At 43.4% G+C, this 27,608-nt stretch overlaps 1 protein-coding gene across 2 annotated transcripts in view; it reads right to left on the bottom strand.

Annotated features, from left to right (window-relative positions):
• Positions 1 to 6,174: 6,174 nt before the first annotated feature.
• LOC147880634 (uncharacterized) overlaps positions 6,175 to 27,608 on the bottom strand; it is a 50,951-nt gene continuing 29,517 nt past the window's right edge. The window contains exons 3-5 of one of the 2 annotated variants that reach the window (XM_087371126.1): positions 10,931 to 11,234; positions 9,209 to 10,837; positions 6,175 to 9,096 (exon numbers count right to left, since the gene is read on the bottom strand). In XM_087371126.1, the coding sequence (XP_087227252.1) occupies positions 6,518 to 9,096; positions 9,209 to 10,837; positions 10,931 to 11,234 (4,512 nt within the window). In that variant the 3' untranslated portion in view covers positions 6,175 to 6,517. Of the gene's footprint in view, positions 9,097 to 9,208; positions 11,235 to 27,608 lie in introns of both variants that reach the window. The other variant, XM_087371125.1, reaches the window with a different exon arrangement.

Below are 27,608 nucleotides of genomic sequence, written 5' to 3' on the forward strand. Positions count from 1 at the left end.
TAACACATGGCATGACATGTATAATCAAAATGAGCAACAAATCAAAAATAACAAAGACCACTTCAACAAGCAAACCTCATATCCATCTGCAATGGAATCATCTTCAACAAGGATACAAATATAGGCACGAGCAATCATGTCAAAAAAATACAAACTTGAGATAGAAATACAATCAAAGCAACATAGGAACCAATTCATAAATACCAACTACAACACAAACTCTGAACAGTATAGAATCTTAGAGGACAAATGATTCAAAAAAAAATTCTACCCTAAGAATAACTTCCTCCTCTTTCTCATGAGAAAAGTGGGAACAGGTAAAACATTTACACTTCAACTTATAGTGTAAGTGCTACTTTGATATTACTCGCATAACAAAATGGATAACATTGAGTTTCCTGGAGCACTCTTGCTCACATATACTGCAAAAGTAGCATACAACATTGGAGGTACGACAATACACTTAGCTTTTCATCTTTCATTGGATAACTCAAATTATACAAGCCTTGCCATAGCAGAGAGACTCCAACAATTAACAATGTTATACAAGAACTTGCAATAGCCTGCACTAGCTGAAGTGTCATTGATTGGACAAAACACTTTCATGGCTATGACATGAGATTGCATGAAATAAAACACAACCACAATGTACCTTTCGGAGGTTTGATGTCCTCCTATGTGGGGACCTATGCCAAGCCAATCCAATCAAGGACAATTGGATCTTCTCAAGCGAGCCAAGAACTTTGGCATTATTACCATGCATATGGAAAGACCACATTAAATATTATGCGCTCATCAAACTAATGCGACAAACAAACAACATCTTCCTCTACATACTAAATAGATTGTGTGTAGGGAAACAAACATACAAAGACCTAGAGTACTTCAACGCTCAATTCCTTAGAAAACCACCACAGAAACAGCTCGTGGGTCATTTGTTCTACACAACACAGCAAAACACAAACACAACGATGAAATCTTTGACAACTTGGACACCACTCCACATATCATCAGAGCAACAGACAAAAGACAGAAGACATGCAGTAAAACAATTAAGATACCTAAAGCCCCTAAGTCCACAAGGGGACTGCATTTCGAGGTATGGTTCAAAACTAGAATGCTCATAGAAATATGATGCGAAAACATAGACATCACAGATGGACTAGTAATGGTGACGATGGTATGTTCACGCACACAGAAACAATCCAACACACATCTATCATTTGGATAGAATTTATAAATCCAAAAACTGGGGAACGAAATAGAGCCAATAGCTGGTCGTTGTATAGCAAAAACATGCCACGAACTGGATGCCAATGCTCCGCATAGATTGTGAGTTCCAAATTGGAAAAAACCACCTAAACACAATATGCCACACTCAGTTCAAAATTCAACCCACTTCAGGAAGAACAATCCACTACTCGCAATGACTAACAATGGAAAGGATAGCATTCGACCCTTCAAGTGTTAAAGATCATGGACTAATACACAGGATTATCAAGGATACATGACCCTTCAAACTTGTACATAATCAACAAATAGGAACACAAACATATAAAAGTAGATTCAGTGGTACTACAAGAGATTGAAAGGCTAAAGTCAACCTCAACTTGGAAACTAGAACAAATAGACTTCTCCACAGTACACAAAGACATTTTCAACATACAATCACTAATACAAAGGCACAAGCATAACATCTTGGCTTGTTACATCTTGATGGACGCAACAATAATATGCTTTCAAGAATGACACATACAAAACAAAGAGTGCTTCGACATTCCAACATTTAGACACATTCACCATGATGAAGGCTTAGGCATAGCCACATACTATAAAGCAAACATCTTCAAATTGTACCATGAAGAATATTACCTCCACAAAGGAGTTGAATGATTGCTCACAATTTTCAAAAACACAAACACCAAAAAATTAGCAATAACCAATGTCTACAAAGCACCCAAAGCAACCCCACGAACTCCCTTCTACATACTATACAACAACTACTATCATCACTCACTCCAAAATACAAATACTTATGTCATAGGAGACTTTAACATAGATTTCCATAAGCAATCAAAAATGCAAACCAAAACTCGAACTATTCATAAATACATATCAAATGACACAATTAATCAATACACGGCTCATGCCTTGATCACATTTCGACAAATAATTTCCAATCTATTAACATTATTGGCACTAACTTCATATATTGGCTAGATCATTCACTCTTGTAAACGACATTTAAAAACACACTCAAATGACACAACCCTCTAGAAGGGCAAGCGCAATTAATGAAATTCATCTTATTTATCGTATTTGTACTCCTAAGAAATAAAGAGAAATATTTTATATTGACTCTAGTCAAAGAAAGTTGACTTAAATTAACTAGAACAATTTCCTTTGCGTGGCATTTGGTAAAGAACACCTTGGGATGCCCATAAGGGACTAGAATAAGGCCAAGAATGAGATTGCATTTGGATATTTTTTGTGCAAGGTGTAGGACTTTAAAGAGTGCTTAATTTCACCACTTTTTACAGGGAAATGCACAAGACAATTGGCACCCCACCTTATTAGAGGGCCCACTTGAATCAAAAGTAATTAAAGGCACCTCCTTTAGGAAAAAGTGCCTACATTTTGAGGAATCTCTAAATCTCAAATTTTGAGAAAGCTCTAAAGCTCACCTTTTGGGAAAGCTAAGAAAGCTCTAGCTTGCAAAAACTAGGGGGAACCTTTTAGTGAAAGCATATGCTTTCTAACTACCCACCCCAATCTATAAATTGGAAGCCCCTATGCTTGCAAGTGGTTGAGATCCCGCTAAGATTTGTATTCATCTCTTGCTCCTTTGTGAGCCACCTTGTACAAATAGACTTCTATTGCGATAAAAGACCTTCAAGGGGACCAGCCCTTATTTCTAGCCCCTAGTGCTGTGTTTTCTTTCTCTCCCTCCCTCTCCCACACTCTCTCTCTCTTTTGCAATTTTTTCCCAACCTCTTCTAAAGGTTCTTCAAGATGTCACGCAGCCTTCTAGCCCCCAGACAAAGTGGTTCTCAGTTGGCGAACTATTCTAAGAAGTTGTGAATTCTCTCTTGCTGCTGTGATTTAGATTCTAGCCACTTGCCATGGTGATTTCTGTAGTGCAATTTGACTAGAAGGCTAAAACTTGTTTGTAGAAGCTGAGTTTTTAGGTTTGGTTAAAGTTTCATTTTTGTAGCCCTCGGGTGTTATGTTTCATGTAGTGTCTTGTGTGGTTCTAGCTTTGTTAGTTCTCTTGTCACGTTTGTTGTTTTGTGTTTGTGTGTAGGTTTGTCCTATAATCTTCTGGGCCTAAGTTTGTGTAAAACTTTTTTACCTTGGTTAAATAACAAATAGTTGTGAATTTCAAGAACCATTTTGAGATTAATTATTTAACTTTTTCTTTCTTTGTTGAAAAGAAACTAGTTATAGAAAGATATCTCTTGGGACAATATTTCAAAGGTTTATATTATTATTATATGCTTGTACTTTTGAATCAAACACCTACATTGCTTGGGTGTATTGCACATGTTTATTGACATGGGGAAACAGTATTTGAGTTTTTAGGCATGATTGACATACGTATCAAAGGAGTCTAAATCAAGAAAATTTTGTGAAAAAGAAGTGAAAAACAATCTTTTTTCTCTGCATACATATTGACCCCCGAGATTACTATATACATAAAAGAAATCTTAAGATGGGAAAACTACATAACTTTAAGGAAGAAGGGGAGAGATATTTTGACACCTTAACCTCGATACATGAACACGTAAAATTTCTTTTAATGGTAGCATGCTATAATAATCTTTTTCCTTGTTGGATGTGAAAGCAAGAATCTAAGTATACTTAAAAGGGTAGTTTCTAAGGATTGTTTCTACCTTTACTATTAATACTCAATTTCCTAATAAAATACTCAATTTTATAAAGAGAAGACCTACATTATAGAGGAACTTTTTTTGTTGAATGTATTTCAATTATTCCTCTTTTGTAAGCCATTGAAATAACAAGGTCGATGATATGCTAATTCTAGACCTTAGAATTTGACTTTTTGAGGCTACCAAGAATTGCTTTTTGAATGCTATCATTAACTACATTGCAATAAGAGGGATAGATATAACAATCATACATCAATGTTAAAAAAGCCTACAATCCCAAGTTACAAGCCCTCATGTTCTGACATGGTTTTGTACTTAGATGCGTGGAGGTGATGTATTTCTCTTATCATTTTGTGGTTTGATGTTATGGAGGTTACAACCTAAGATGGTGAAAAGGCCTCAAGGATGTGTTAGACAATATCTCTTCAAAGCTATGCAATTCTATTTAGGCCATGATGTTAGCCATTTTTGTGTATTAAAGAGTTACCAAGCTATGAGAATTTTGTAATAATAGTTTTTATCAAAACTGTGGGAGCATATCTGAATTTCTTGTTGTAATGATGTAATCTTGGGATAAATTTATTTGGTAACACTACTTCACCTTATGCAACTTTGATTCATGAAAGCAAAGTTTTTTCATATTTACCTATGGGTGGAATGAAATTGACCCTATATTTTAGATCTAATTTTATAGCTGGGGCAAGGGATGATAAGAAGAACGTGGTGGCTGAATGCATGGTTGTCGAAAAGTACCCTTAACACTTGGGAGAAATGGAAAAAGTAGTCGTAGATAGGATAGATCTTGTAGGGGTAACACACACACACATATTGTGTTGGATGAAATCCATTTGTCATTATATAACAAAAAGCAATCCCATGAAAAGGGACCAACCAATTACAAGTTCTCAAAAAGATATCATCATATGATAAAAGGTAAGATAATCTCTCTCTCTCTCTCTCTCTCTCTCTCTCTCTCTCTCTCATGTAGATAACCATACAATGATTGCCTTAAGGATGCTCGGAAGAACTGATACACACACGCGTGCACACACATGTACACGCACAAGCACATGCACACACATGTATGTATGTATGGGGAGAGAGAGAGAGAGAGAGAGAGAGAGATTATTGGGCCCATGGCTATAGAGGAGAAAAATACTAGACTAGTTCTTGAGGCCATTTGTCATGCATTACAATGACATCTAGAAAGTCACTTTCATGGAGCACATGATAGATCTTGGGCCCAAGTTGACGAGATTGGGGAAGATCAGAGCATTGAAACTAAGGAGATGATCAATTTATTGCAAGCAAGCTTCACTTATCTAGTGGGGAATTTTGAGTGGTTCCCCTAGTAGGAGTCACCTATAGAAGGGTGGATTTCAAGCCATTGGTCAAGTGTACCAAGAAGTACCAATTCCCTCTTCCATGACATACCTAGTTGCCATGAGATCTATTCAATTTGTGAAGGTACCTTCAACTATAGATAGATGAGGACCAACTAACATGTTTTTAATTACACTTTAGGGGTTGTAATTCTTTCTAGGTGACAGCTATCATTTGTACCTTTTCATCTAGAAGTGATCATTGTGATCAGTTGGCTTTGACTTTAAAGCGGGTGGAAAGCTACTTTTTTGTCTAGAATGAACATTCTGATTGGCATTGACACTGGAGTGAGTGGATCCTACTAATGGGAGTGAGCCAAGATAATTATCATTTGGAACGAAAAAGGATGTATTATTGGACATGTGATGTTTAAGAAAAGGTTGCAAATGGATTTTATGCAGGAGGCTATTATTGTCTTGCTACCATCCACATAGAGCTTGTCAGCTAGTATTATCATCTATTACAAAAATAAGTGTGCAAACTGATGAAGACTTTGCACTTCCTCACTATTGGAAAAGTTTCTAGTCACTCCAATTATGCAGACTCTAATCAGGTAATCAGAGAGGGCAGAGTGCCTCTTCAAAGAAGGTGAGGATGTCTGCGGTAACGTCAGATCTAGTTCCTGATCATCTGATCACTCAAAATCACCACGTCAAACTAAACAAAATCTAAGTAGACATACAATGCGCAATGCAAGTTACGATATACACAATACAAAAAGTATAAAGGAGGGGGGGGGGGGGGGGGGGGAGGAATGGTGGGAAGAAGCGGCATGGAGGGATTGCTACTGAACAGTCACACTACAAAAGAATGAGAACAGAGTCGCACTACAAAAGAATGAGAACGAAGTCACACTACAAAAGAGAAAATTACACATGGAATAGCTCCAGGTTGATCACAGATTTGTTAAAAATTAAATCTTCAGCATATCTATATCAGTTAAGACTTTTTTGTGGTGTAAACATCCGGTGCAACTTCAAAAAATGAAATTGCAATTTAGGGCATTTACAGAGATTACATTCTGACCATCTTCAATGACCACCTTCAGCGGGCAAGGGCATCAGAAGATGAGTATAAGCGGGTCAAAGACAATTGAGTTGCAGAACAGCTCCAAAAGTCGTAAATCTTGTCAATCAGAAGCAGGGCGGGAAAGAAATTGTTAGTCACGAATGGATGAGTTCGGTCCACAACCCTCTTCCCATCGGCTGCTTCTTTCAATACCAAAGAATACAGCATGTAATATATTACCGCCAAGTCATCTGTTTAGAGCCGGATCTGAAAGGATCAAAGCCACCTTCAGGTTCTTTTCTCTTTAAAGGTCCACCTGACGACCCGGCTTGTTGAAAGGAAAGCTGTCCAGCAGTCACCTGTCTTGCATTGACTCCCTCTTCTCTGGCGTCTATGTCACCTCCATCCGGACCAGCATTCAAATCAAGGTTGGGCCTTGACCATGAAACACAATTATCTGTTGGAGGAGCATCTATAATGTCCATGAGATAAGGCCTTCCATACTGTGGTACAACTGCTCCAGCACTCACAAGCTGTGAGGGAGCAGTTGCAAAAGCAGGTGAGTTTGTAGAAGCAATGTAAGGCGTGGAGCTCAGGTTGTCCGAGGCAGAAGTAAATGGGAAACCTGGACCAAATGTAAGCCCAGAATATGGGAAAGTAGCTGGCATAGTTGTAGAATAAGAAACAGACTGAGAAGAGGATATCACTGCACCTGCACGATATAAGTCACCATTGTAAGGACTTAAAGTGGGGCCCATAGTAATTACATTTTTTGCAGTTGGGGCTGCTACAACGGGGTATGATGATTCTGTCCTACTCCCAGATAATGCTAACATGCTGTGCACAGGATTAGCAGCAGGATACCAAGAAGCCACATTTACAACCTCGGGATTCAATGTCATCCCAGGAAGAACTGGTTTAGCATGAGTATGCTGTATGGAAGCCACTTCTCCCAAAGCCTCTTCAACTGGTCCGTCATTCAAATCAAAGTCTCGCATTACACGTGTGGCTGTGAGGGAAAAGTTATGGTTGCTTCTCAATGATACTTCAGCATCCTTCGAGTCTGACATCAAAGGACCCATGCTCTCCTCACTCTCATCGACCCTATTCAAATCAAGCTCTGGCCATGATTTCACAGGGCTACTGTTCACAAGGAATCCTGAACTACAGCTCTCATTTGAAGAACCCACAGGAATCTGGCAGCTTGATCCCAAAGACGTGGCATACATAACAGCCCTTGAAACAGGCTTCTGTAAAGGCAGACTTGAGGCGATAACTGCATCCTCCATCACTCTCTCATCGGCCACATTTAGATCTATATCCAGAATCCGAGTGCGCTTGCCCCCTTGCCCCAAACCATTGATTGTTGCTGCTGTGCAAGCGGTGTCGACAGGCAGCTGAAGTGTTTCCGCTGTACGGCGAGGTTCAGCAGGTCGAAAAGCACTTGTAGCAGCAGTACCTTTCCAGCCTAGCTCTGATTTACTTCGTGAAAAATTAGACGGTGGAATGAAGGCACCTTTTGCAGCAGCCACTACAGCAATTGGTGCTGCTAAGGAGCTTAAAATTGCAGGTGGAGAATCAGGAATTACAGCTGGATTTGATGAGCAGACAGTCGGTAGTGTAGTGTCATCATGGACCTCATCGGCAACAAAGCCTTCATTTAAATCGAACACCGGCCTCCCAGAGGCATCCCTACTTGAGCATTTTCCATCATTAGCTACATAGGACAACAAAGCTACTTGATCTGGTGTAGGCCCTTCAGCTGTTTGTACATTGCAGACAGTACCATCAATTGCTTTTTCTTGCACTCCAGCTAGAGAGGACAGACTAGCTTCCAAAGGTGCCTTTTCTTTCAGTTCTTCTGAGTTGATGACATCAGAGCCAGGTGTGGGCTCAAGGCCTGACCTCAACTTTTTTGGGCTGAGAGAGTGTGAAACTCGATCCACTTCTTCTCCTTCCCCAGATGAGGGCATTCTGTCAGCTTCTATCTCTCCCCTTTTCTCTGTGACAGTCTCTTGGCTGTCATCAGAGTAGCGTAATATTTCTGTGCGATGTATATCTCGATCAAGACCCTTTACCCTGGCATCAGCCACCCCTACGGATATCCAAGGATTGTTTGCATTCTCACAGATACGACTCCCCTGTCCTGGCTCAGTTTTGCAAAGAACAACTGACTTCACATCTTGTGCATCAGGGTTGCCATATTGCTCTACCTCTTGCTCAACTTCCTTTGCAACCTGGCATGCCACTTCAAGAGCATCTTCCTCGTAGTATCCTGAGCCAGAGTAGCCCCCTTTTGCCTCTTTTTGAATTGAAGGCATCCTAGCCAGTAAGCTTGGACTGCTGGTAGTCGTTTTTTTTCCATCCTCAACAACTTCATCATAATTGGACACCGTACCTGCTTGCCATTCACCTGTCAGAGATCTACTATTACCAATATCACTTGGCAACCTTAAAACACTACCAATTTCCTCGTTAGTAGTTTCTCTATTGACTATCTTAGGCCCCCCACATCCATCCTGACCAGCTCCAGCAAAAGGTTTGGATTCACTTGCTGCAGCAACATGCATGTCCGTTACAACACGGCAATCACTAGAAGCCAAGGTTGATTCTGTAGAAACATCTTTCAACCTTTGTTCAGGGCTTTGTTCTAATGTCGAAACGCTAGGCAGCTCCTCACAATCATCTGCAGATTCCCTGGACACTTGAACAGAACATGAACCAGGATCCACCACGCTCTCATCTGCACCTCCTAGTTCCAGTAGGCCTTTTGCACTCACGTCTGATGACAAGCCATCTTTCTTTCCCACTTCATCTACACGTTAAGAATAAACAAAATTTCTAGAACTGTTAAATTCCCATATGGTGCAATGTTGCAAAACAGTCAGTAAAAACGAAGCTGCAAAAAACTTAGGGACAAGCTTTACCATTTTCATGTGATGCAGGGAGAAAGACGCCTTCCAGATTCTTGGACTCTAGCTTCTTTAGATGCATTGTCTGTTGTGATGGCTCTTTATTGCCATCATTCACATCAGCTTGCCCATTGCCAGTGACCCCTCTGAAACTCTTTTCAGTTCCAGAACCTTCACATGCAGCTACACTTGCCAATAGGTCTATGCCACCATCACTTTTGTCGAGGCCAGGCAGTTCAAGGCTTGCATTACTACAATCTACAGCAGGTACAGGGTCAGCAGTTGCCTTACTTACATTCCCAACTTGTAAGTCCTCTGGTAAACTTTTACTCATTTGAATGTTCCTGTGATTGAAATAAGTTTCGGTTTCCTTATGCCTATGTTCAGCATGTGAGGACTGGCAATCTGCATTATCAACAGGAGTAAAACAAGACGTCTCTTTCTCTTCTATGCAATCAACTGCAGACATTTCACCAATGCCATTGCCATTGTTATTGCCAATTCTAGCATCACCCCCAGTGTCTGGGAAGTCAACAGCTGAAGCAGTAGAAATCGCCTTATTCTTTCCATCAACAGGTTCGTGCCTCTCAGATGAGCCTGATGAAGAGCCCCTACTGGCTGGAGTTCCTCCATCACCCAGGCAACCCCCACTAGCACTGTGTGCAGGACTTTGTTCTCGATTTGGAAGCTTGACAACAATCCTTTGGGTATTCAAGTCATCTGCACACATGCTCTCAGCTGCACCCTTGTCAATCAAGACAGAACTTGCGGCCTTCTCATTTACTGACGATTTAACCCCTAGACAATGTTTCCCAATAGGCGACTCCTGAGTTTGCAGTGAACTAGGCATCGAGTGACCTTTTACAGGATGATTATGACTGCGCAACATTGTGGTAGCCTTGGTACTAGGTGAAACTGCAGGTGAGGTCTTAACCTCTTCCTTGCAGGATCTGGTCCCTTTCACAGAGCCACTACAGCATGATTGACTGTTGGTTTGTGATTGACTGGAACTGCTGCTTTTCTCCTCTTTAACTATTGCTAGTAGTGCCTCACTTGTTCCACTAGCATGCCCCTTGACAGAATCATCCTTGGAAATCATACAAGAAGACAATATTTGAGGCTCTTTGTATCCACTCACAGATGTCGAGCTACATTTTGCGTCACCTGGACAAGATCCATTCATAACAGGCTTCATCCCTGCAGTGCTCTTGTTTGCTCCTTCCGTCCGTCCTTTTGTCCCATGCACTTCAATGGTGGATTGCTTGCACATCCACGAAGCTGGAGAGCTTGAGCCAGACTTTGACTCACCTGATAATTTCATCTCTGCACCTACCCGTTTCTTCCATGTATCTACAAGTTTCCTAGCCTTCCTTTGAATTTCAGAATTCCTATGGCCACGCAAATTATTAACTGACTTTCCTACCATGCAAGCTTTCAATGCATCTAGGTCAACTGGCAGTTTATCTAGAGCTCGAAGCAAAGTCAACAACAACTCCTCCAGCCCTTTGTCACCTTCATTCGGACTCCCACCATCTCCAGTCCTTCCTTTATGGGCTTCTTGCAGCCAATCATCCAGTACACGTAGGCCACCAAGCTGGACAAAGCGTGTAAGGCAATCCTCTCTTTCTGTCACAGCAACAATGCCTGCAAGAAACGTCCGCCGTGGGGCTACATCATCAGATTTTTTCACAGAGTCATTCCGCTCCTGATTCATTACTTGTACAAGTTGATCTACACCTGGCATGCTTGTAAGCCCCCCATCCTTATCTGCAACGTCCTCAAGCTTCAAATTGCATTCCCACTTCGAATGGCCCAAGTCTCCATCCTCCAACTTAATAGACCTTTCTTGCTTGGATGTTTCCAGTATTTGATCTGCCCTGTCCCTTTTCTTACCCTTGCATTGACCAGGAAATGCTGTGGCCTCAACCTTGGGCAGCTGTTGTGATGAGTTGGGCCCACTTAAAGTTCTTTGTGAGGGCACAACTGCTTCCATCTCGTGCGTGGTCCTGTCCAACAGCTGATCTACTTCTTCCTGACGTTCCTGTGAATAAAGAGCAGGGGAAAGAGATGACATCAGTGCTGTTTGCAAAAGAGCCATTCAAATAAGCTGGAAAAATGTAATACATGCAAGCCTATGTATGCAAAAGAATCCAGCAAGACAGCAAACATTGTAGACAATCATAGGATCCATAATAAAGCTGACAGAACAAAAAGTGCAGCAGCCAGACCAGCTGGCAGCAACTGATCAAAGCCTCATAGAAATGGTCTACCAACTAAGAAGGAATGAAGTTCGTCGACAAGACATAAAAAGACCATGTATGCAGCTTATCACAAGTCTGTCATGATATTAACAAATCAAATGAGAACTACAGATCTTTAAAGCACTCCCAAACTTAATATTCTTGCAACCCCGTAACTAACAGCCAGGCAGCTGCATGCAGCTTTTGTGCATGTGCCATGGCTCTCATTAAAGGAGGGGTTTATTTTTTTTTCCCCTAGAGAAAACAACCTTCTATTAAAACTTGAGAATCAATTACACAAAATCCACAGGGCAGGCCTGATCATGGGCAAAATGAGAAAAACACACACTGCTAGATAAACCAGCTTGTTTCTTGAGAACCCAGCTCATTGCCCAGGGAATCTCTGGAACATGGACTAGCAACCAAAGAGGAGGTGTATACAACTAGCGAATACCTCTCACGGTAATGATATAGAAAATACATGCAAGCAAAGCCTAGCAGAAATGCTCCCGCCTTTCAACGGTCGCCCCAGAACCTAGAGTGTTGCGCTCCCAAATAGCACGCAAGGTATAGATGATATCCTGCCATATAGCAACCAAGGTGGCTGCCAGGGGAATCTGATGCCCTCCCATCACGAAACTGCAATGGGCAACCCAGATATTCCAAGCAGAGATGTTGGATACCATCTCCCACTGTCCTCTGGCGAATAGACGGGCGGAAAGAGTCGTATCGTACGTCTCAATCTTGAGAGCATGCTGGCCCTAGATCCTGTAGGCTGGGTCGATGGAGACGGCATGTCCTCCCTCCATCAGCCACACAACCATCCCCCAATTGAAGTCCCTCTAGAACCTCTGTATGCTGGCCGCAATCCGAAGGGCTCCCAACCATATACTCTACGCTGCTAGGCAGACCCAAAGACAATGCAGGATCGTCTCCAAGATTGTGTCTACACAATGAAGGCATCTACCACCCACTCTCATCTGCTCTAACCACGGGCCAATGGGCAGGCCTCCATGTGCCACCATCCATAATAAACAAGAGATCTTACGGCGCCTGAGGCTAGTCCACAAACGAGATCGAAGCGAACAATTGCATCTAAGGGAACCTGCTACTCCAACCTTGGCCCTCCTCTATAAAGTCTGCGACAGTAGAAGCTAAGGGACTACCTCACAAACTGAACCTTGAGAGGCACCCCAGTCCCCGAGGACTGTTCGTACCAATGGTGAGAGACCGAGGAGCTGCATAATCCCTCACCAGGTCTCAGGGATAGCGGCCTCAATCTCAGTCATTAGTGTGCATGTCCCTCTCAAATGGGAGAAGGTCTTGCTCTCGTGCCTCTACCTCCACGAGAAGGCGTCTCCATGTCCCAAAGGATTTAGCTAGGCCGTTGTCCCATTGTGCCCAATGAAACCTATCGCTTATAAACTACTACAAAGACACTCTCATAAGCGCTCTCTCTCTCCCTCTCTCTACAGACAGCTAGGGCCCAAGACAACATGTCGGCCTGGACCCCCCCAAAGGTATTTTATTTCTTGAGAGAAAGTGAATACACACTTCGGCGTAGAGCTGCTCCTACAAAAATCCAAACGTGAATAAATATTACATGAGCTCTCAGGCTCCCCTTCTTGGCAACAAGCCACTTGTCAATTTCTACATTACTTTCCTAATTACATGCCACTAAGGGTAACTCTGGAGTCTTCGAAGCAATTGGTCACGTGAACCGCCTCCTAGACTCTTGTTAGGCTCCATTGCGCTTAGGAAAATCAGTCTTCCTAGTACCTGCAACAATTAATTAAAGCGCACCACCATGGTACCCATTAATTGTTAGCGCTTTGCATGCAGATAACACATTGTGGACTAATTCTAGTCACGGTGGGCGTCCCCATTGAACACATGTACACATAACAAATATAAAAATATATATTTATTCTCTGGTTGACCGAAGTCAACACTATTGATCATAATTAAGGGGCTTTGACCAAGGGTCGTGGCACCTTAATTATAGTCAAGTCTCGCCAACCGAAGTTGGCACAACTCTCCAACCGAAGTTAGCACATCTTGATTACCCGTAGTTAACCCTCTTGGCGCATGCCAAGTCTCATTGACCGAAGTCAACACTCTCTGACCGTAGTCAGCTCTGTAGTTCTCTGGTTAACCACAGTTAACCCTCTTGGTAATAAACCAAGTCTCCCCGACCGAAGTCAGGTTTACTTGACCAGAGTCAGGTATCTTTGACCATCAAAAAAACTCTTTTGACCATAATTAACCCAAATGGAAAACTCTTTAATTATGATCAGATAAATGGTCAACTATACTTTGACTTAGGATATTTACATTGTGGTGACACCCAACCTATGTGAATCCACTGTCCCAACATACATCCCTCATCATCTCGCACCTTTGGGTGCCAAATGAGTGTCTACCTCTCAAAGTCCTCCCGACACAAAGGGCTAGCCTAAATGAGTTTGCTAGACAATTGCTATTAGAAACATAGGCTAGGGAGTGAAGAAATGGTGGACAAATGTAGAATCCATGAAGGCTTTCATTCATTCATCAGGTATGACAAGACAATTGAAGTACAAGCCTTATATAGGCTACACACTTGCACCAAGTGCATATCAGATAAGCCCCAAAGTTGACACGTGGCACACACACATGACTCACACATGAACTAGTACTAGATCTCCTAGTACTACACACCAACACATCACATCAACACATTCTTTGGCTATGATACATCCAACATCCCCCTTCAGAGCAAATAGTGTGAGACCCAACACGCAAAGAGTAGACCAATCCTCCCTCCACCGCAATATTGCAAAGAGCAAGTCCAGCTATCCAACACCTCCCGTGTGATAGTGACTTCTCAGTCAACTTGTGACCCGGAAGGGAGAACCATCACTCGTCAACCCCCCTTACTCTGAATTGGGTAGTCAATACCATCAAACCAAAGTAAAAGACAATACATTCATTTAGGGGGACAACCCAAGGCAGAGTACTCCAAATACATTCAGATTAGAGGGACAAATCAAGGCTGAGAACCTTTATAGACTCAACACACAGTCACACAGAACGAAACATCATCTACTACCTCGTAGAGGGATAGATCATGCAATATAGCAGATAAAGCTTGCTCCTCAAGTCCAGTAGATGTGGCATAATCTCGAGCTTGTCCAATGTCTCCTTAACTGAAGTAGTGAGGTTTCTTTGCCCAAAAAAAAAAAAAAAATTGAAGTAGTGAGGTCGAGTTGATGAAGCACCAAAGCACCATTGCTTTGTCATTCTGCTCATCCTTAGCTGAGAGTGGTGCTGATGAGTCTTCACCACCTATGATGTAGACGGTTACGCTGCAGCAGCACCAAAACAGCTCGAAATTGCAGTAGCAGCTCCAAACTAGGTTGAAAAGCCTCCAAAAAATCATGAAATTCTGCAACCAATGCCCACTGTTAGTCGGTTTCTGTTGTAGCAGCCTGGAAACCCTAAAATTTTTATGGAAGCTCCAAAACAGCTCATGTGCAGGCACTTCTTGAAGAAAATGCCGACCAGCAAGCAAGAAAATGCACCAACCAGCAGGGAATGGAGGCAGCTAGCTGTGAAGAAGCAAAACTGAAGCATAAGGCTGCAAGAAAGAAAGGCGAAATGAGGGGACTATGGCAGAAAACCTAAACGGGCTGAGAAGGCTGAAAGGAGAAGGTACGCTGCAGGAGGGAAGAGGCTGAGCAGAATTAGGGTTAGGGTTAGGGTTATGGCAGAGATGAAGTGGCAGCTATGGCAAGGTTAACCTGCTCTGATACCATGTTAGAAACATGGTGTCAGTGAGAGAGAGAGAGAGATAGGCTAGGGAGTGAAGAAATGGTAGACAAATGTAGAATCCATGAAGGCTTTCATTCATTCATCAAGTATGACAAGACAAGTGAAGTACAAGCCTTATATAGGCTACACACTTGCACCAAGTGCATATGGGATAAGTCCCATAGTGACACGTGGCATGCACACATGACTCACACATGATCTAATACTAGAGCTCCTAGCACTACACACTAACACATCACATGTAATAGGCCTTTGGCTGACAAAGGGCAGTATATCTGACACTATTATCTCATAGCACCAAAATACAGCCACCATGTACCATTGCCATTGCCCACACACAATACTTAGAGCATACAATTTCACAGCATAGCATCACTGAACCATACAAAACAAGGGAGGCTAGAATGCCCTATAGCATACACAATGACACCCGTTGGCCCCAACACTTGGCGCCCCTTGCGGTATTTATCTATTCACTGGTTAGTTCAAATACAAGGGACTCCCTTCTTGAACTCACCCGCAGGTGCAACCCAGTACAATGCCAACCGTGGTTGTGCAAGTGACCAACTCCCAATGCTATTCTCTTGGTTCCCTTCAGTAGCCATGCATATCATAAGCAGAACAACCCAGCATCATGCCAAGCAATGCATCTACACAAATCAAAGACATTACTGAGCCCAAGGCTTGCCACTGCACCCCCAAGAAGAGAATATCACAACCAGTGCTCCAATCCTCTCCCGGGCCAATGGCAGGGCTTCCAACCTTCCAGAAACTCAGCAAGAATAACAGTAGCAAAAAGCAGAAGGAGAAGACAAGAATTCAGCCAACAAAAGGAGCCTGTTTCAGCTTGAAACAGCCTCAAAAGATGGTTGAACAGCAGATAGCATACACTGGTAGGAGGGAGCTGTCCTTGACTGACTTCCAGCACCATAAAAGGTCATAACAGAGGGCGTCCAGCAAGCTGCAGCAAATCCGCCATTAATTCGACCACCAGAATGAAGATTCCAGCCCACAGAAACCTCAGAAATCAGTGCACCTTGCACGAGACAAGAGCTAGCAGTGAGGCGTCCAAGAATATGGCTTCAGATGAAGAAAAGGAGAACTGATGTCGCAAAGAAAGTCGGGAAAAGCTTCAGAAAAGGCCAAGAATGGAGGCGCCCTGGTCCAGGGAGCATGCCAGCAACAAGAAACACCAAGGGGAGGAGATATGTCGCAGAGAAAGCTTCAAAATCGACTTCAGCCAGCAAAGAGGGAGCTGCAAAAATCTGGGGGAGAAGAACCAGAACTGCAAGGAAGACTAGGGAAGGGCTCCAAGGCCTTCCAGGTGCTTCTAGATGTGACACACAAGTGCTGCAAGTCAAGTAGAGAGGCCACACATGCTCCACACACAGACACATGGCAAAAAGGCATGGGATTTTAATGCCCCTAGGGGGTCACTTTAGAACTCATGACCCTAATGCTTGAAACCAATGACCCTAGTATATAGGACCTCTAGTGGGTCAATTTTAAAAGCATGACCCCAATGACTAATCCAATTAGAGAATAAAACCACTCTAATAGCAGTAGGAGTTACACTTGTTAAACATGAAATCATAGGTACCCTTTGGACATTAACTAATGCCAAATTCAGTGACAGTTAGTTTAATCACTTCACCATCACCATCACGTCGCTGTGACATCACATCAACACACTCTTTGGCTATGATATCTCCAACAACCGCGGCCAAACCCTGTGAAGGCTCTGCATCAGAGGGAAGCCCTTCCTTATGACGAAAGCCTCTGAGAAAATCCACCTGTAGGGCTACAGCCACTCACCTATTGTGCAGAGGGTGTTCTTGAGAAGCGTTTGCTCGAGCAAGAGCTTCCAAGGCTCTGAGCTAGGGGTGAGATCTTGTACCACTAGCTTAAACCCAAGACTCAAGAGGCCTTTGCCGTGCATTTCTGGGTCGATGATGCCAAGGCCTGTGGTAGAATCACCATCTGCCATGCAACCCTAGCTCTAGTGTTCCTCGTGCCATCCCATCCTGCCCACTTTTTGCACCACTAGGCGCTTGAGCTATCTCATGCCCTCTCTATGGAAACACCAACATCAAGCTATGTACTATGCCGTTGTGAAAAGGACTTGATTGACCACTATGGCCCTCCCTGCTAGAGAAAGTTTGGTCGAGCTCCAACATAACAACTTGCACCTCAACACTCTCCACTATTGGGGCAATTTGCTGCTCGGCTGAAATGTCAATCCCAACCTAGTAGTGAAGATATCTACTATGTGCCCCCTGCGAATACAATGGAAGCCAAGCACCGCCCCCAATCTTGAATCTCTTGGATCTCCTTCGTCGTCGTGACAAAACCAACTGATTTAGTGCAGTTGATCCTAGCCCCTGAGACCAAACAGTACATCGCTAGGGATTGTCGTAGCCCTCTAGGCTTTCCCTGGTGCCCTCAGATGAAGTGCCGCGTCCTCCTAGCAGATCAAGTGCCTCATCCCTATAGAGTTAGTTCCCTGGGAACACAAAAAAGTAGTCCACAGCCTCTAGGGGCAACGAAGCAGCCCTACCACACTAACTGAGCGAAGGCCTCTCCCGTGTGGCCACCAATGAGCATGTGACATACATAGCCGAGACTCCCCAAATCCATCACACCCCCCAAAAAAGACCACTCCACTTTATCGTAAGTCTTCCTGAAATCCAAAAGAAAGATCACAATAGGCTAAGAGTCCGCCTGTGCCAAATCCACTGCCTCCCAAAAAGTGAAGATGCAATCCAAGATGCTAGGTTCCTATACAAAACTGTCTACATGTCATGGATGATATCCGCAAGGCGAGGCCTCAACCGCAAACTCAAGACCTCGACTAAGATCTTGTATGCAGTATCGGAAGAATGGGGGAGCGGAAGAAGGGCAAGATAAAAGGCGACAGGAGCAAGAAAGGCAACACCCGCACCATGCACAAGGAGGGCAGCATCGCAAGCTTCAATTTTACAGTCCTACGTGTTCTCTCCTCAGTCGTCCTTCATAGATGTTTTTTATTGGCAACCAAGTAGAATTCCCCATCCTCCCATTTGGGCTCCACTATTCGTACTCTTTCCCATTCCATTCTGCTTTTTGTGTGTTGTATAATTTAAGCAATGCATTGTTTGCAGTTCCATTTTTAATCTGGTCGTGCCCTTGAGACAATCCCTTCCAACGCACCTCTAAAATATGGATTCCGAATGCACAAGGAATGGAAAAATTGCAATGGACAGAAGATGTGCATTTTTCTTGTACATTCATTTAAAGTCTAGTCTCTACTTACTCGCTTGCTTGAATACGTATTTCTGAATACTACTAAGTTTATTTGAGTGATCATTTATTAATTCTAATATGAATACCACTAAGTTTATTTGAGTGATCATTTATTAATTCTAATATGAATACGTATTTATGAATACTACTAAGTTTATTTGAGTGATCATTTATTAATTCTAATATGAATACTTACTCGCTTGCTTGAATACGTATTTCTGAATACTACTAAGTTTATTTGAGTGATCATTTATTAATTCTACTAAGTTTATTTGAGTGATCATTAATTAATTCACGAAATCGCATGTAGAACTATCATAAAGGTAATATTATGTAATTCACATGCACCTAGACCATCTTAAAGGTCGGTGTGCTATTAAAGATTAGAGGAGCCTACCTCAACAATACTACTCCATCCATTGGGGAAGAAAAGGACTAAAAAAGGACCCGATAGGAAAAGGGTGAATTTATTCATCCTTGGCCTAATGAGGCATGGCAAGAGGTTGTAATTGTTAGTACTATTTTTTGGGTTCATTTGGACGCTGTGGATCTCCTTCCTCCGATGGCGCGGATTAGGTGCCTATTCCCAACCATGAGTTTTAAGATCTCATCTTACGGCATGTATTGCATGCCTATCTAAGACCCTTAGATCTAGAACTTCATCCAAGGTGCCCACATTGCAAGCCTATCCAAGGCCCTAGATCCAAGAATTCATCCAAGGGCGCACATTTGGAGCCCATTTCCAGCCGCAGGATCTTCCTTGGATCCTCTCTCTCTCTCTCTCTCTCTCTCTCTTTTCAGCTGAGAAGCTTGCTTTTCAGCTGTGACTCCAAGGAATTCTGGAGAAAATTCCTCCGCTCGAAGTCTCAGAGCCCCCTCACAGATCCACGTGTCTAGTCTGCATATACTTCAGCTCTATGCGATGTTCCAGATCAGCCAGATATCGATTTATCCCACTCCCCTAGGCCAGCTTCATCTAGTCTCTTCACACCGGAGAGTGTCCGTGCAGCAGTCCACCGATTGAAGAACGAGAGAGCTAAGGATCATGATGGATTGCAAGCGGAGTATGTAATCCATGGGATTGATACCTTAGCTTTTGTTCTCTCCCGTCTCTTCAATGAGTCTGTTTGTACAGGCCTACCACAGTCCTGGTTAGGCAATACCATAGTACCTGTCCACAAGTCGGGGGACCCTATGGAGCCGTCGAATTACAGGACCATCATGATTGGCCACGTTATGGCCAAGATCTATGCATCAGTTTTGGAAAGCCGTATAAATGACCATGCCGAGACGACAGGACTCAGAGCCAGAGGACAGGCTGGATTTCGCAGGGATCATTCGACGCTTGACCACATTCTCACACTCAGGGCACTAGTAGAGGAGGCGAAGTCACGAAGGCAACGGCTTTATTGTTGCTTCGTGGACTTCAGGAAGGCATTTGATACAGTTCCGCGATTCAGATTGTTTCAGAGGATTCGCGAGATGGGCTTCAGTGGAGAAACACAGTGGGCTATCATGGCTTTGTATGAGAGGGTCACTGGTCGGGTTCGGACACGTGAGGGGCTCTCAGAGGAGGTATGCAGCACGATTGGGGTAAAGCAGGGTTGTGCCCGCTCTCTCCTACTCTCTTTGGACTATATATTGATGAGCTAGAGATGTTCGTACAGATGACAGGCGGTGTGGGCTCTACTCTCTCAGGATCCTCCATTCCTATCCTCCTGTATGCGGACGATGTGGTTCTCATTTCCTCTACTGCTCAGGGCCTCCAGGCACATATTGAGGCACTCCACAGGTTTTGCCAGGACAGGGGATTGACCGTAAACCTTGGCAAGACCAAGGTTATGGTTTTCAACACCTCTGATCGTATCTACAGCACGGATGAGTTTTGCTTCACTTATGACGGACAGCCCATTGAGCTTGTTAGAGAGTACACCTATTTGGGGGCAGTTTTCAAGGGACCGATCTTTACCATGACATATGCAGCACGAGATAGGATTAGTAAAGGGTATGCTTGGTTGGCTCATCTTGAGCGTCAGTGTTTTCAGTCCCACTTTCAGCATCCCGATACGAAATCCCTGCTATTTGACACATTGGTGAGACCAGCTGCAATGTATGCAGCTCCTTTCTGGGCAGGAGACCTTGGCGCTGCAGATTGGAGACGAGTAGAGAGGTTACAGATCATCATGTTCTCTCGGCTCATTAGGGCCAAGGCTACAGTTCCGCACGAGATCATGCTAGCAGAGTTTGGAGCTACTCCCCTTGCATTGGATGCAGCGTTTCAGTCGGTCATGTATTTGCACAGGGTTAGGGAGTTTGGAGACTCAGCAGCAGGCAGAGCTCGGTTGCCATGGTTAGCACTTGCATCTTCTATGGAGTTGGCACGATCTGGGGCCCGATACTGCTGGTACTTCAGACTCACTAGGTGGCTCACATCTCTTGGACTAGACATGGATAGACTGCCTCCCTTCCGATACAGCATAGATGCCCCTCATCTCGAGTTGACTCGCCACGAGCTTAGTCAGGTCACGAGAGCAGACTTGCTGCAGCTTCATACGTACCGCACTTGGATTTATCCCACGCAGCTTCCGACGAAGATGGCCACATATCGTGACCACTTCCTTCGGATCTCAGAGGATGGATTTGTCATTCCACCAGGCTACATAGGTATCCACATGTCCCACTCACTGAGGATTGCCCTTGGCCAGCTTAGAGTCTCTTCGCATCAGCTCGAGATAGAGGCTGGTAGGATGCGACGCATGGAGGATGGACGTCGTTCAGGCTGAGAGACCAAGATCTGCCCTTGTTGCACCATGGGAGAGGTGGAGTCAGAGGAGCACTTCATTTGCAGATGCCCGCTATATTATGAGATCAGAGGGAGATTCCACTGTCTCTTCACGGATGGCTTTGGACCTCTCTCACGAGTGATGGATTATGAGGATCAGCATTGCCTAGCTCTTTATGTCAGGGAGGCCACTATGCTTCGACGACACTACCTCAGAGACCATCAGCACAGACCGGAGCGTGATAGAGCCCAGCCCGATAGAGCTCAGACACACGCTATACCAGATGACAGGTATCAAGAGGAGCACGAGGAGGTCAGAGCTCACACAGGCCACATGCCTCCACCCTGTGGATGTACATATGAGATGGTTTGTAGACGCCGCAGGATCTTGTTACATAGGGGACGTACTCGCCGCTTCATCTCCAGACGATCCAGGATGATGGCAGCTTTTCGGAGGAGACTTACTCATGGAGATCTCGCCCTACCAGCCGCTCACCTCACTTTTGCTCAGATTTGTACTCTCATAGCAGGAGGCAGAGTCGATGGACACAGGATTTCCAGTATTATTTTGGTTCTCAGACTCCGTGATACATGGACTTGTATCTTTGCATTGACATATTGTACTCATCCCCCCATTTTGCACCCAGGGGCGGTTTCCTTGCATCTAGCTTACTTTGTATTTAGGCTCGGATTTGACATTATGTACTTTCACTTGCATTGTATTGCGTAGCACTTAGATGATATTCGACGATGCCTCTTCTTTGTGGCACGTTGATTTTGTGCTATCTTGTACGTAGAGTTCTTGATGTCCCATGGGCCCATTTTGGCCTTTAGTGGACAATAATACACTTTCTTTCTTTCTTTCTCTCTCTCTCTCTCTCTCTCTATATATATATATATATATATAGAGAGAGAGAGAGAGATGAATACATGAACATGCCCAAACTCGTCCTCTAAAAATACAACAAGGTGTGTAGTTTCAATCTCACGACAGTCAATCATAAGATTGGAAACCATAAACTCCATCATGCATAGCAGGGACTAGCTACTATGACATCCTCAGTGACATACATCATCAACGCCCAACAGTGGGTGTAGACCATAGTATAAACATATGCTCTCACACATACAAATCCACACACCCACACATACTTGAACATCCATTTATACAAAGGTCTTCATACTAAGTTCCCATTAGCACTCTGAAGGTGAAGGGCAGACTCAGCCCTGACAAAGGCTAGCACTAAAGGAGAAGGCAATTGTGAACACTATATGATTTCATTTTAGTCTCTCCGAAATGAGCATGCAAGCAAAAAAATGCTTAACCCATATGGCTGATAGGGTAATGCACCACTTAAGATAGAAAGAATTTTAGAAAACATCATGCAATGCGTGGTGCAATGCGTGGCCAGTCACCAGCAACACTTAGTGCATGATGTGCAGAAATTTCTGAATTTTTTGCAATTATTCATTTCAAAAAGGTTCTTTAGCATTATATTTGGTATCAGAGCTACTTCCTTGACAAGTGCAAAGTGCATGCAAATCATGCATGAAGAACAATGACGGACGAACAAGGTTGCAGCAACAAGACAAGTGTGCGTGAAAAAATCGGTGGCTGAAGTAGGTGTGCGAGAAGAATCACATGAAGTTCTAATCCCAAAACACTTTTGTTTGATCAAATTCTAGGATGATTTTTTGCCACAGTACTCCAAGAAAGCCAAATCAAGCAAGTTTGGATTATGGAGATGATGAGAATTATCTTTAACTCATATCCCTCCCTTGACATGCGACTGACCAGAGTTTCTACAGTTTCAAGAGAATGGCGTAAATATGGACGCAGCATAGTATGTGATGGCTAGTTTGATACTTGGCATAGGCTACCATTAATATCATGGTCCAATGCATTTTTGGCTCAGCCTTCTTGAAGTCAGTGGATACTAGTGGGCAGTACAAGCCAGGGAAGTATATTTTTGGAATAATGAAAGCAGAGTTACGGGAAACAGGGAAACGGAAACGGGGAACAAAAACGGAAACGGAAACATTTTTTTGAGAGGGGGTGAAACGGGGAAACGCCACGTCATCAAGGGGGTTTAGAGTAATGCATACACACATTTAGAGTGCTCTACCTTCAAAAAAAAGTGCACAATAAGCTATAGCTCTACCTAGTACCATTAATATTGATTGTAACTTTGAACTTTGGAGATTCAAGTTTCATTGTTCAACCAGTTACCAATCACACAATGCAAATTTCAATTACACAAGGTGGGGTAATTTATAAATCCTATAACAAGTTACAAAATGGAAAAATGATTCATGATTCATGATATTTAAGAAACCAATCATGATTCATAAATTGTAATTCAGCTTTCAAAGCCCAAATGTCATAGTAACAAAAAGAAAGCTGAAACCCAAAAAAGGCTACATCGAGAATGATATCATATATGATCAAATAATAAGCTCATCCTCATCCTCATCCTGAGACTCAACCTCTGCCTCCTCCTCCTCCTCCTCATCATTCTCCTCTACTAACAAATCATTATCATCACGTGAGTGGGCATCATCTAGGCTATGAAATCCAATATATTTGTCATGCATATACTCTAATGAAAGATGCCATTCTTGATATTGGGCCTAATAATGTGGTGCAGGTATGCCTTGACAATGCATCTCACTGTGTGCGAGCAAGAGACTAGATGCACATGCCATTGCCTTGACCTCTTGCTTGAGGGCATTGGACAGCTTGCATGGGTAAAGCCATTGTTGGCACATGGCAGCATGATAGTTACTCGGAAGCACACCGTGTTAGCATTGTATAGAACTTTCAGAAAGAAGGACTTTGTGAAACCTGCACAAACTCAGTTTGCTTACATGTTTATCGTGTTAGCAAACTTGTTGGATGACAGAGTCTACAATGGATTGCGCTGCCTGGTTGTGAGTGATGAGTATTGCAGGAAGAAAGTGCCACCCACTGTGAAAGCACACCAGGTGTCTTCCATTGTATTGGGTGCTTCATTTTGGCAGGAAGCAAGAGTCCCAGTTCGCGAAAGTGAAGAATCATGTCAAGGTCTGATCATTATTCTCAGCGATCAGCACATATCTGTGCTCAGGAAACCATGATGATGGACTTATAAAGTTGAAAAAAACGAATTTTGAGCACTTCAAGATTTTCAGCCTTCCAAATGGTGACACGTAGCACGGAGTACCTACTCACAGGCACAGCAGCCATAAGCAGCATACAACTTCACGCAGGTAGGTAGCCATGAAACTGAAACCCTGGTAAGGAAACAGTGCTATAAATCAGCTCCAAATAACAGGCTGTAAGAAATAGTGCAGAAGAACAGCTCCAGATAGCAGACTGAAGCATGAGCAGCGGTTAAAACAGCCTCGAAGAAAAACTGGATCATGGACAGCTTTACAGAAGTGGAAGTAATCTGTGTCTTCTTTGTAGACTGCATTTTAGTGACAACCAAGTCTGCGAAACCAATAGCACCATTGAAAGCCCTGTAGATGAACTTCAAAAGGACACTAGCTGTGCATAGGAAGAATGTTATTAAAATGCTTGTAGCCAAAACTGTTGCAATTATTTCAGTACCTTTTCTTTCAAGCAAATCTGTTTTTGGTATTTCTCCAGCAAAGGTGCAATCTAAACAAAGTCCACGTATGTTGCTGAGGTGAGATACTGTACCTATGTCCTCTTCTCAGCCACGTGCCTTCCCATAGGCTTCAGTAGCTACAGATGGAGGGTCTCATGCTCACCCTCCTTTGTACACCACATTAAAATTATAAATGCAGTGTAGATCTGCCTCTTTTGAGCTCCCTGACAGGTCCAAAACCTGGCAGACTGCTGCCTGTACTGCTGCAGAATAAACTACCTGGAGAGGCCCAAAGACCATACTTTTATAAGGGCTGATTGCCTGCCCTAGGGCTGGCTAGCCTGGCCAGTCTGTAATGTAATTCTTCCTAGAGACCCACTGACCAGGATTTTAATAGACGAATCCTTAGAAGAAGGAAGACGGAATTTTGTGTCTTTCAGGAAAAGCTCCCTTAGAAAAGAAGTAGGAAGGACAAAAGTATCAGTAGTAACAACATGTCCTAAAGGACTATCAACCAAAGGAGCGTGTTTCGTGAGAAAGCACAACGTCCGGAGGCGATTCAGTGATTGTAACATGGCTACGCCTCAAAGGAGGCATCGCGAGTATATCTTGCATCTTTGGATCCAATAAAGCCACAGGGTCACAACTTTTGTCAACCATGGTTACCATATGCTCTTGGAAGTCAACCATGAGCAATGAGACACCATCTAGACACTCCATAGAGAACAAAGCAACTTCCACACCAAGTGGAACCCTACCATCAGCAGCACTGCTGTCGAACACACAAGTGACTCCATCTGCCATGGTAAGAATGTTGCAAGCCATGATGCAAATGCAAGCACAACAGTTTGAAAACCTTTTGCCAACATGGTACAACTCCAGGACAGCAAACCCATGGACGTGAGGCCCAAGAGGCAAAGGAGAACGTGATTGATAGCTCCTTATTCCTCTGCCCAGACCCAGATCCCAGAATTTAAAGATACAGATTGAGAGCCTGCCAAATCATCCTTTTCAGAGAAGCTCAACTTCACAAGATATGATGGAAAAAACAAGACCATTGCTCCTCCTGCAGGGCTCGACTAGTTCAAGAGTTACTTTGCCGTTGTGCAGACACAAGACAATGAGATGTGCATCCTTGTTTACTCAAGAGAAGAAGCCATCACTTGGTGGCACAAGTGGCGCACACAGCACTACGATGCAGAGCTAGACATAGCCAGCTACGATTGGGAAGAATTCATTAAGGATGTCCGAGACTGGTTTACCTCCACAATGCATGGACTGTCCTCATGCCCACACAGTTGGACAACCACTACATGATGCAAGAGGCTCTTTAGCTACAAGTCACTGGATCAGCAAGTTTCTTCATGGTCTCCAGTGAAATGTACAATGGTATATCCACGGCTTTAGGCCAACGACATACGACACCGCCTATAAGCTCACTCAAAATTTCAAGCTCATGAGCAATGGTTTTTTTAAGGCAAATGTTAGAAAATTAGGCGCACGTTGGGTTTGGAAATAAAGATGGGTGACCATGGCATTCAACTTATTTTTTTGAAAAATCTATGTTGATTGCCAAAAACTGCCAAGCTTTGACAACCTATATCTTTTGATTGACATATCCAATTGGGTCATGTAGCATATCCAATCAAACGGCAAGACCTGAATTAATATTTATCATGTTTATTGCACCATTTAGTAAAATTACATGGATCAAAATATACATTTTAAGAAGTTACAGCCAATTTTCTCCACTAAGTATAGGGCACGATTGCCCATTTTAGGCTCTCTTTTCTCAAGGGTGAGGATGCTAGAATAGCTCACTGGTCTCCGGAGGAAAAAAACACTGCTCATGAGCCAAGGTCAATCCACAAAGGCCCTCTCAATAAGAAACCTCAGTAGACCTCAAGGCAAGCCGTTCCAAGATCAATAACACAGGATGTCTAGCTCCATATGCAAAGAAGTGAACCTTTATTGTCACCCAATTAGGCCCCGCTGACATCATCTTAGGTGCCCCATGGCTTGCTAGCCACCAAGCCACACTCACTTGGTGAGAACACACCATTTCAATCCAAGATCTAGACGGGAAGTCCAAGTGTTTCAGATGGTGCCCAAACTAACTCACAGCAAGTCAATAGTTGTTCTAATGATCACCCAGCACCAGCCACAAGTACAGTCGATCTTTGAGCTGGGGTCTGTAAACCTGCCCTCTGCTCCAATTTCAGCAAAAGGGGAGATCATGGGCATCTGACAGCCCATGAACATCTGTCTCAGCAGACACTAGCAGTAAAAAGCATTGGACAGGCCAACAGTAGCCAGTCCAGGCCATTTTTAGAACCCAGAAGAAGTAAAGCCCAAAACAACAATAGGAATCCACAGCAGCCTTTTGTACTCTCAGATTCAATCTGTAAACTCAGCGCCCACAGACCAGTCTCTGAATTGGCAGTTACAGACCGGTCTGAGAGATGGCACTTATAAGAACCTTCATAGCTGTTACGCTCAAGTTGAGGCAATATGACCTCGGAAGGGTCAGTCAACATTTTCCTTTAAAGGATCAATGTTTGTATTATATTTGTTTGGGCTTCACGTAAATGATCAAAAAGGAATCAAGGTCAAGGTCCTTGGTGAGGGTGACAAGGCACAAGACTAGGTGAATCTAAGGCTAAGGGGTCTAAATGCATTAAATGTGCCAAGGGGCAAATGATTTC

The sequence above is a fragment of the Dipteris shenzhenensis genome, chromosome 32 (assembly GCF_047967505.1).
Source record: "Dipteris shenzhenensis isolate YYH24624 ecotype China chromosome 32, Dip_SZ_1.0, whole genome shotgun sequence".
Taxonomy (NCBI): domain Eukaryota; kingdom Viridiplantae; phylum Streptophyta; class Polypodiopsida; order Gleicheniales; family Dipteridaceae; genus Dipteris; species Dipteris shenzhenensis.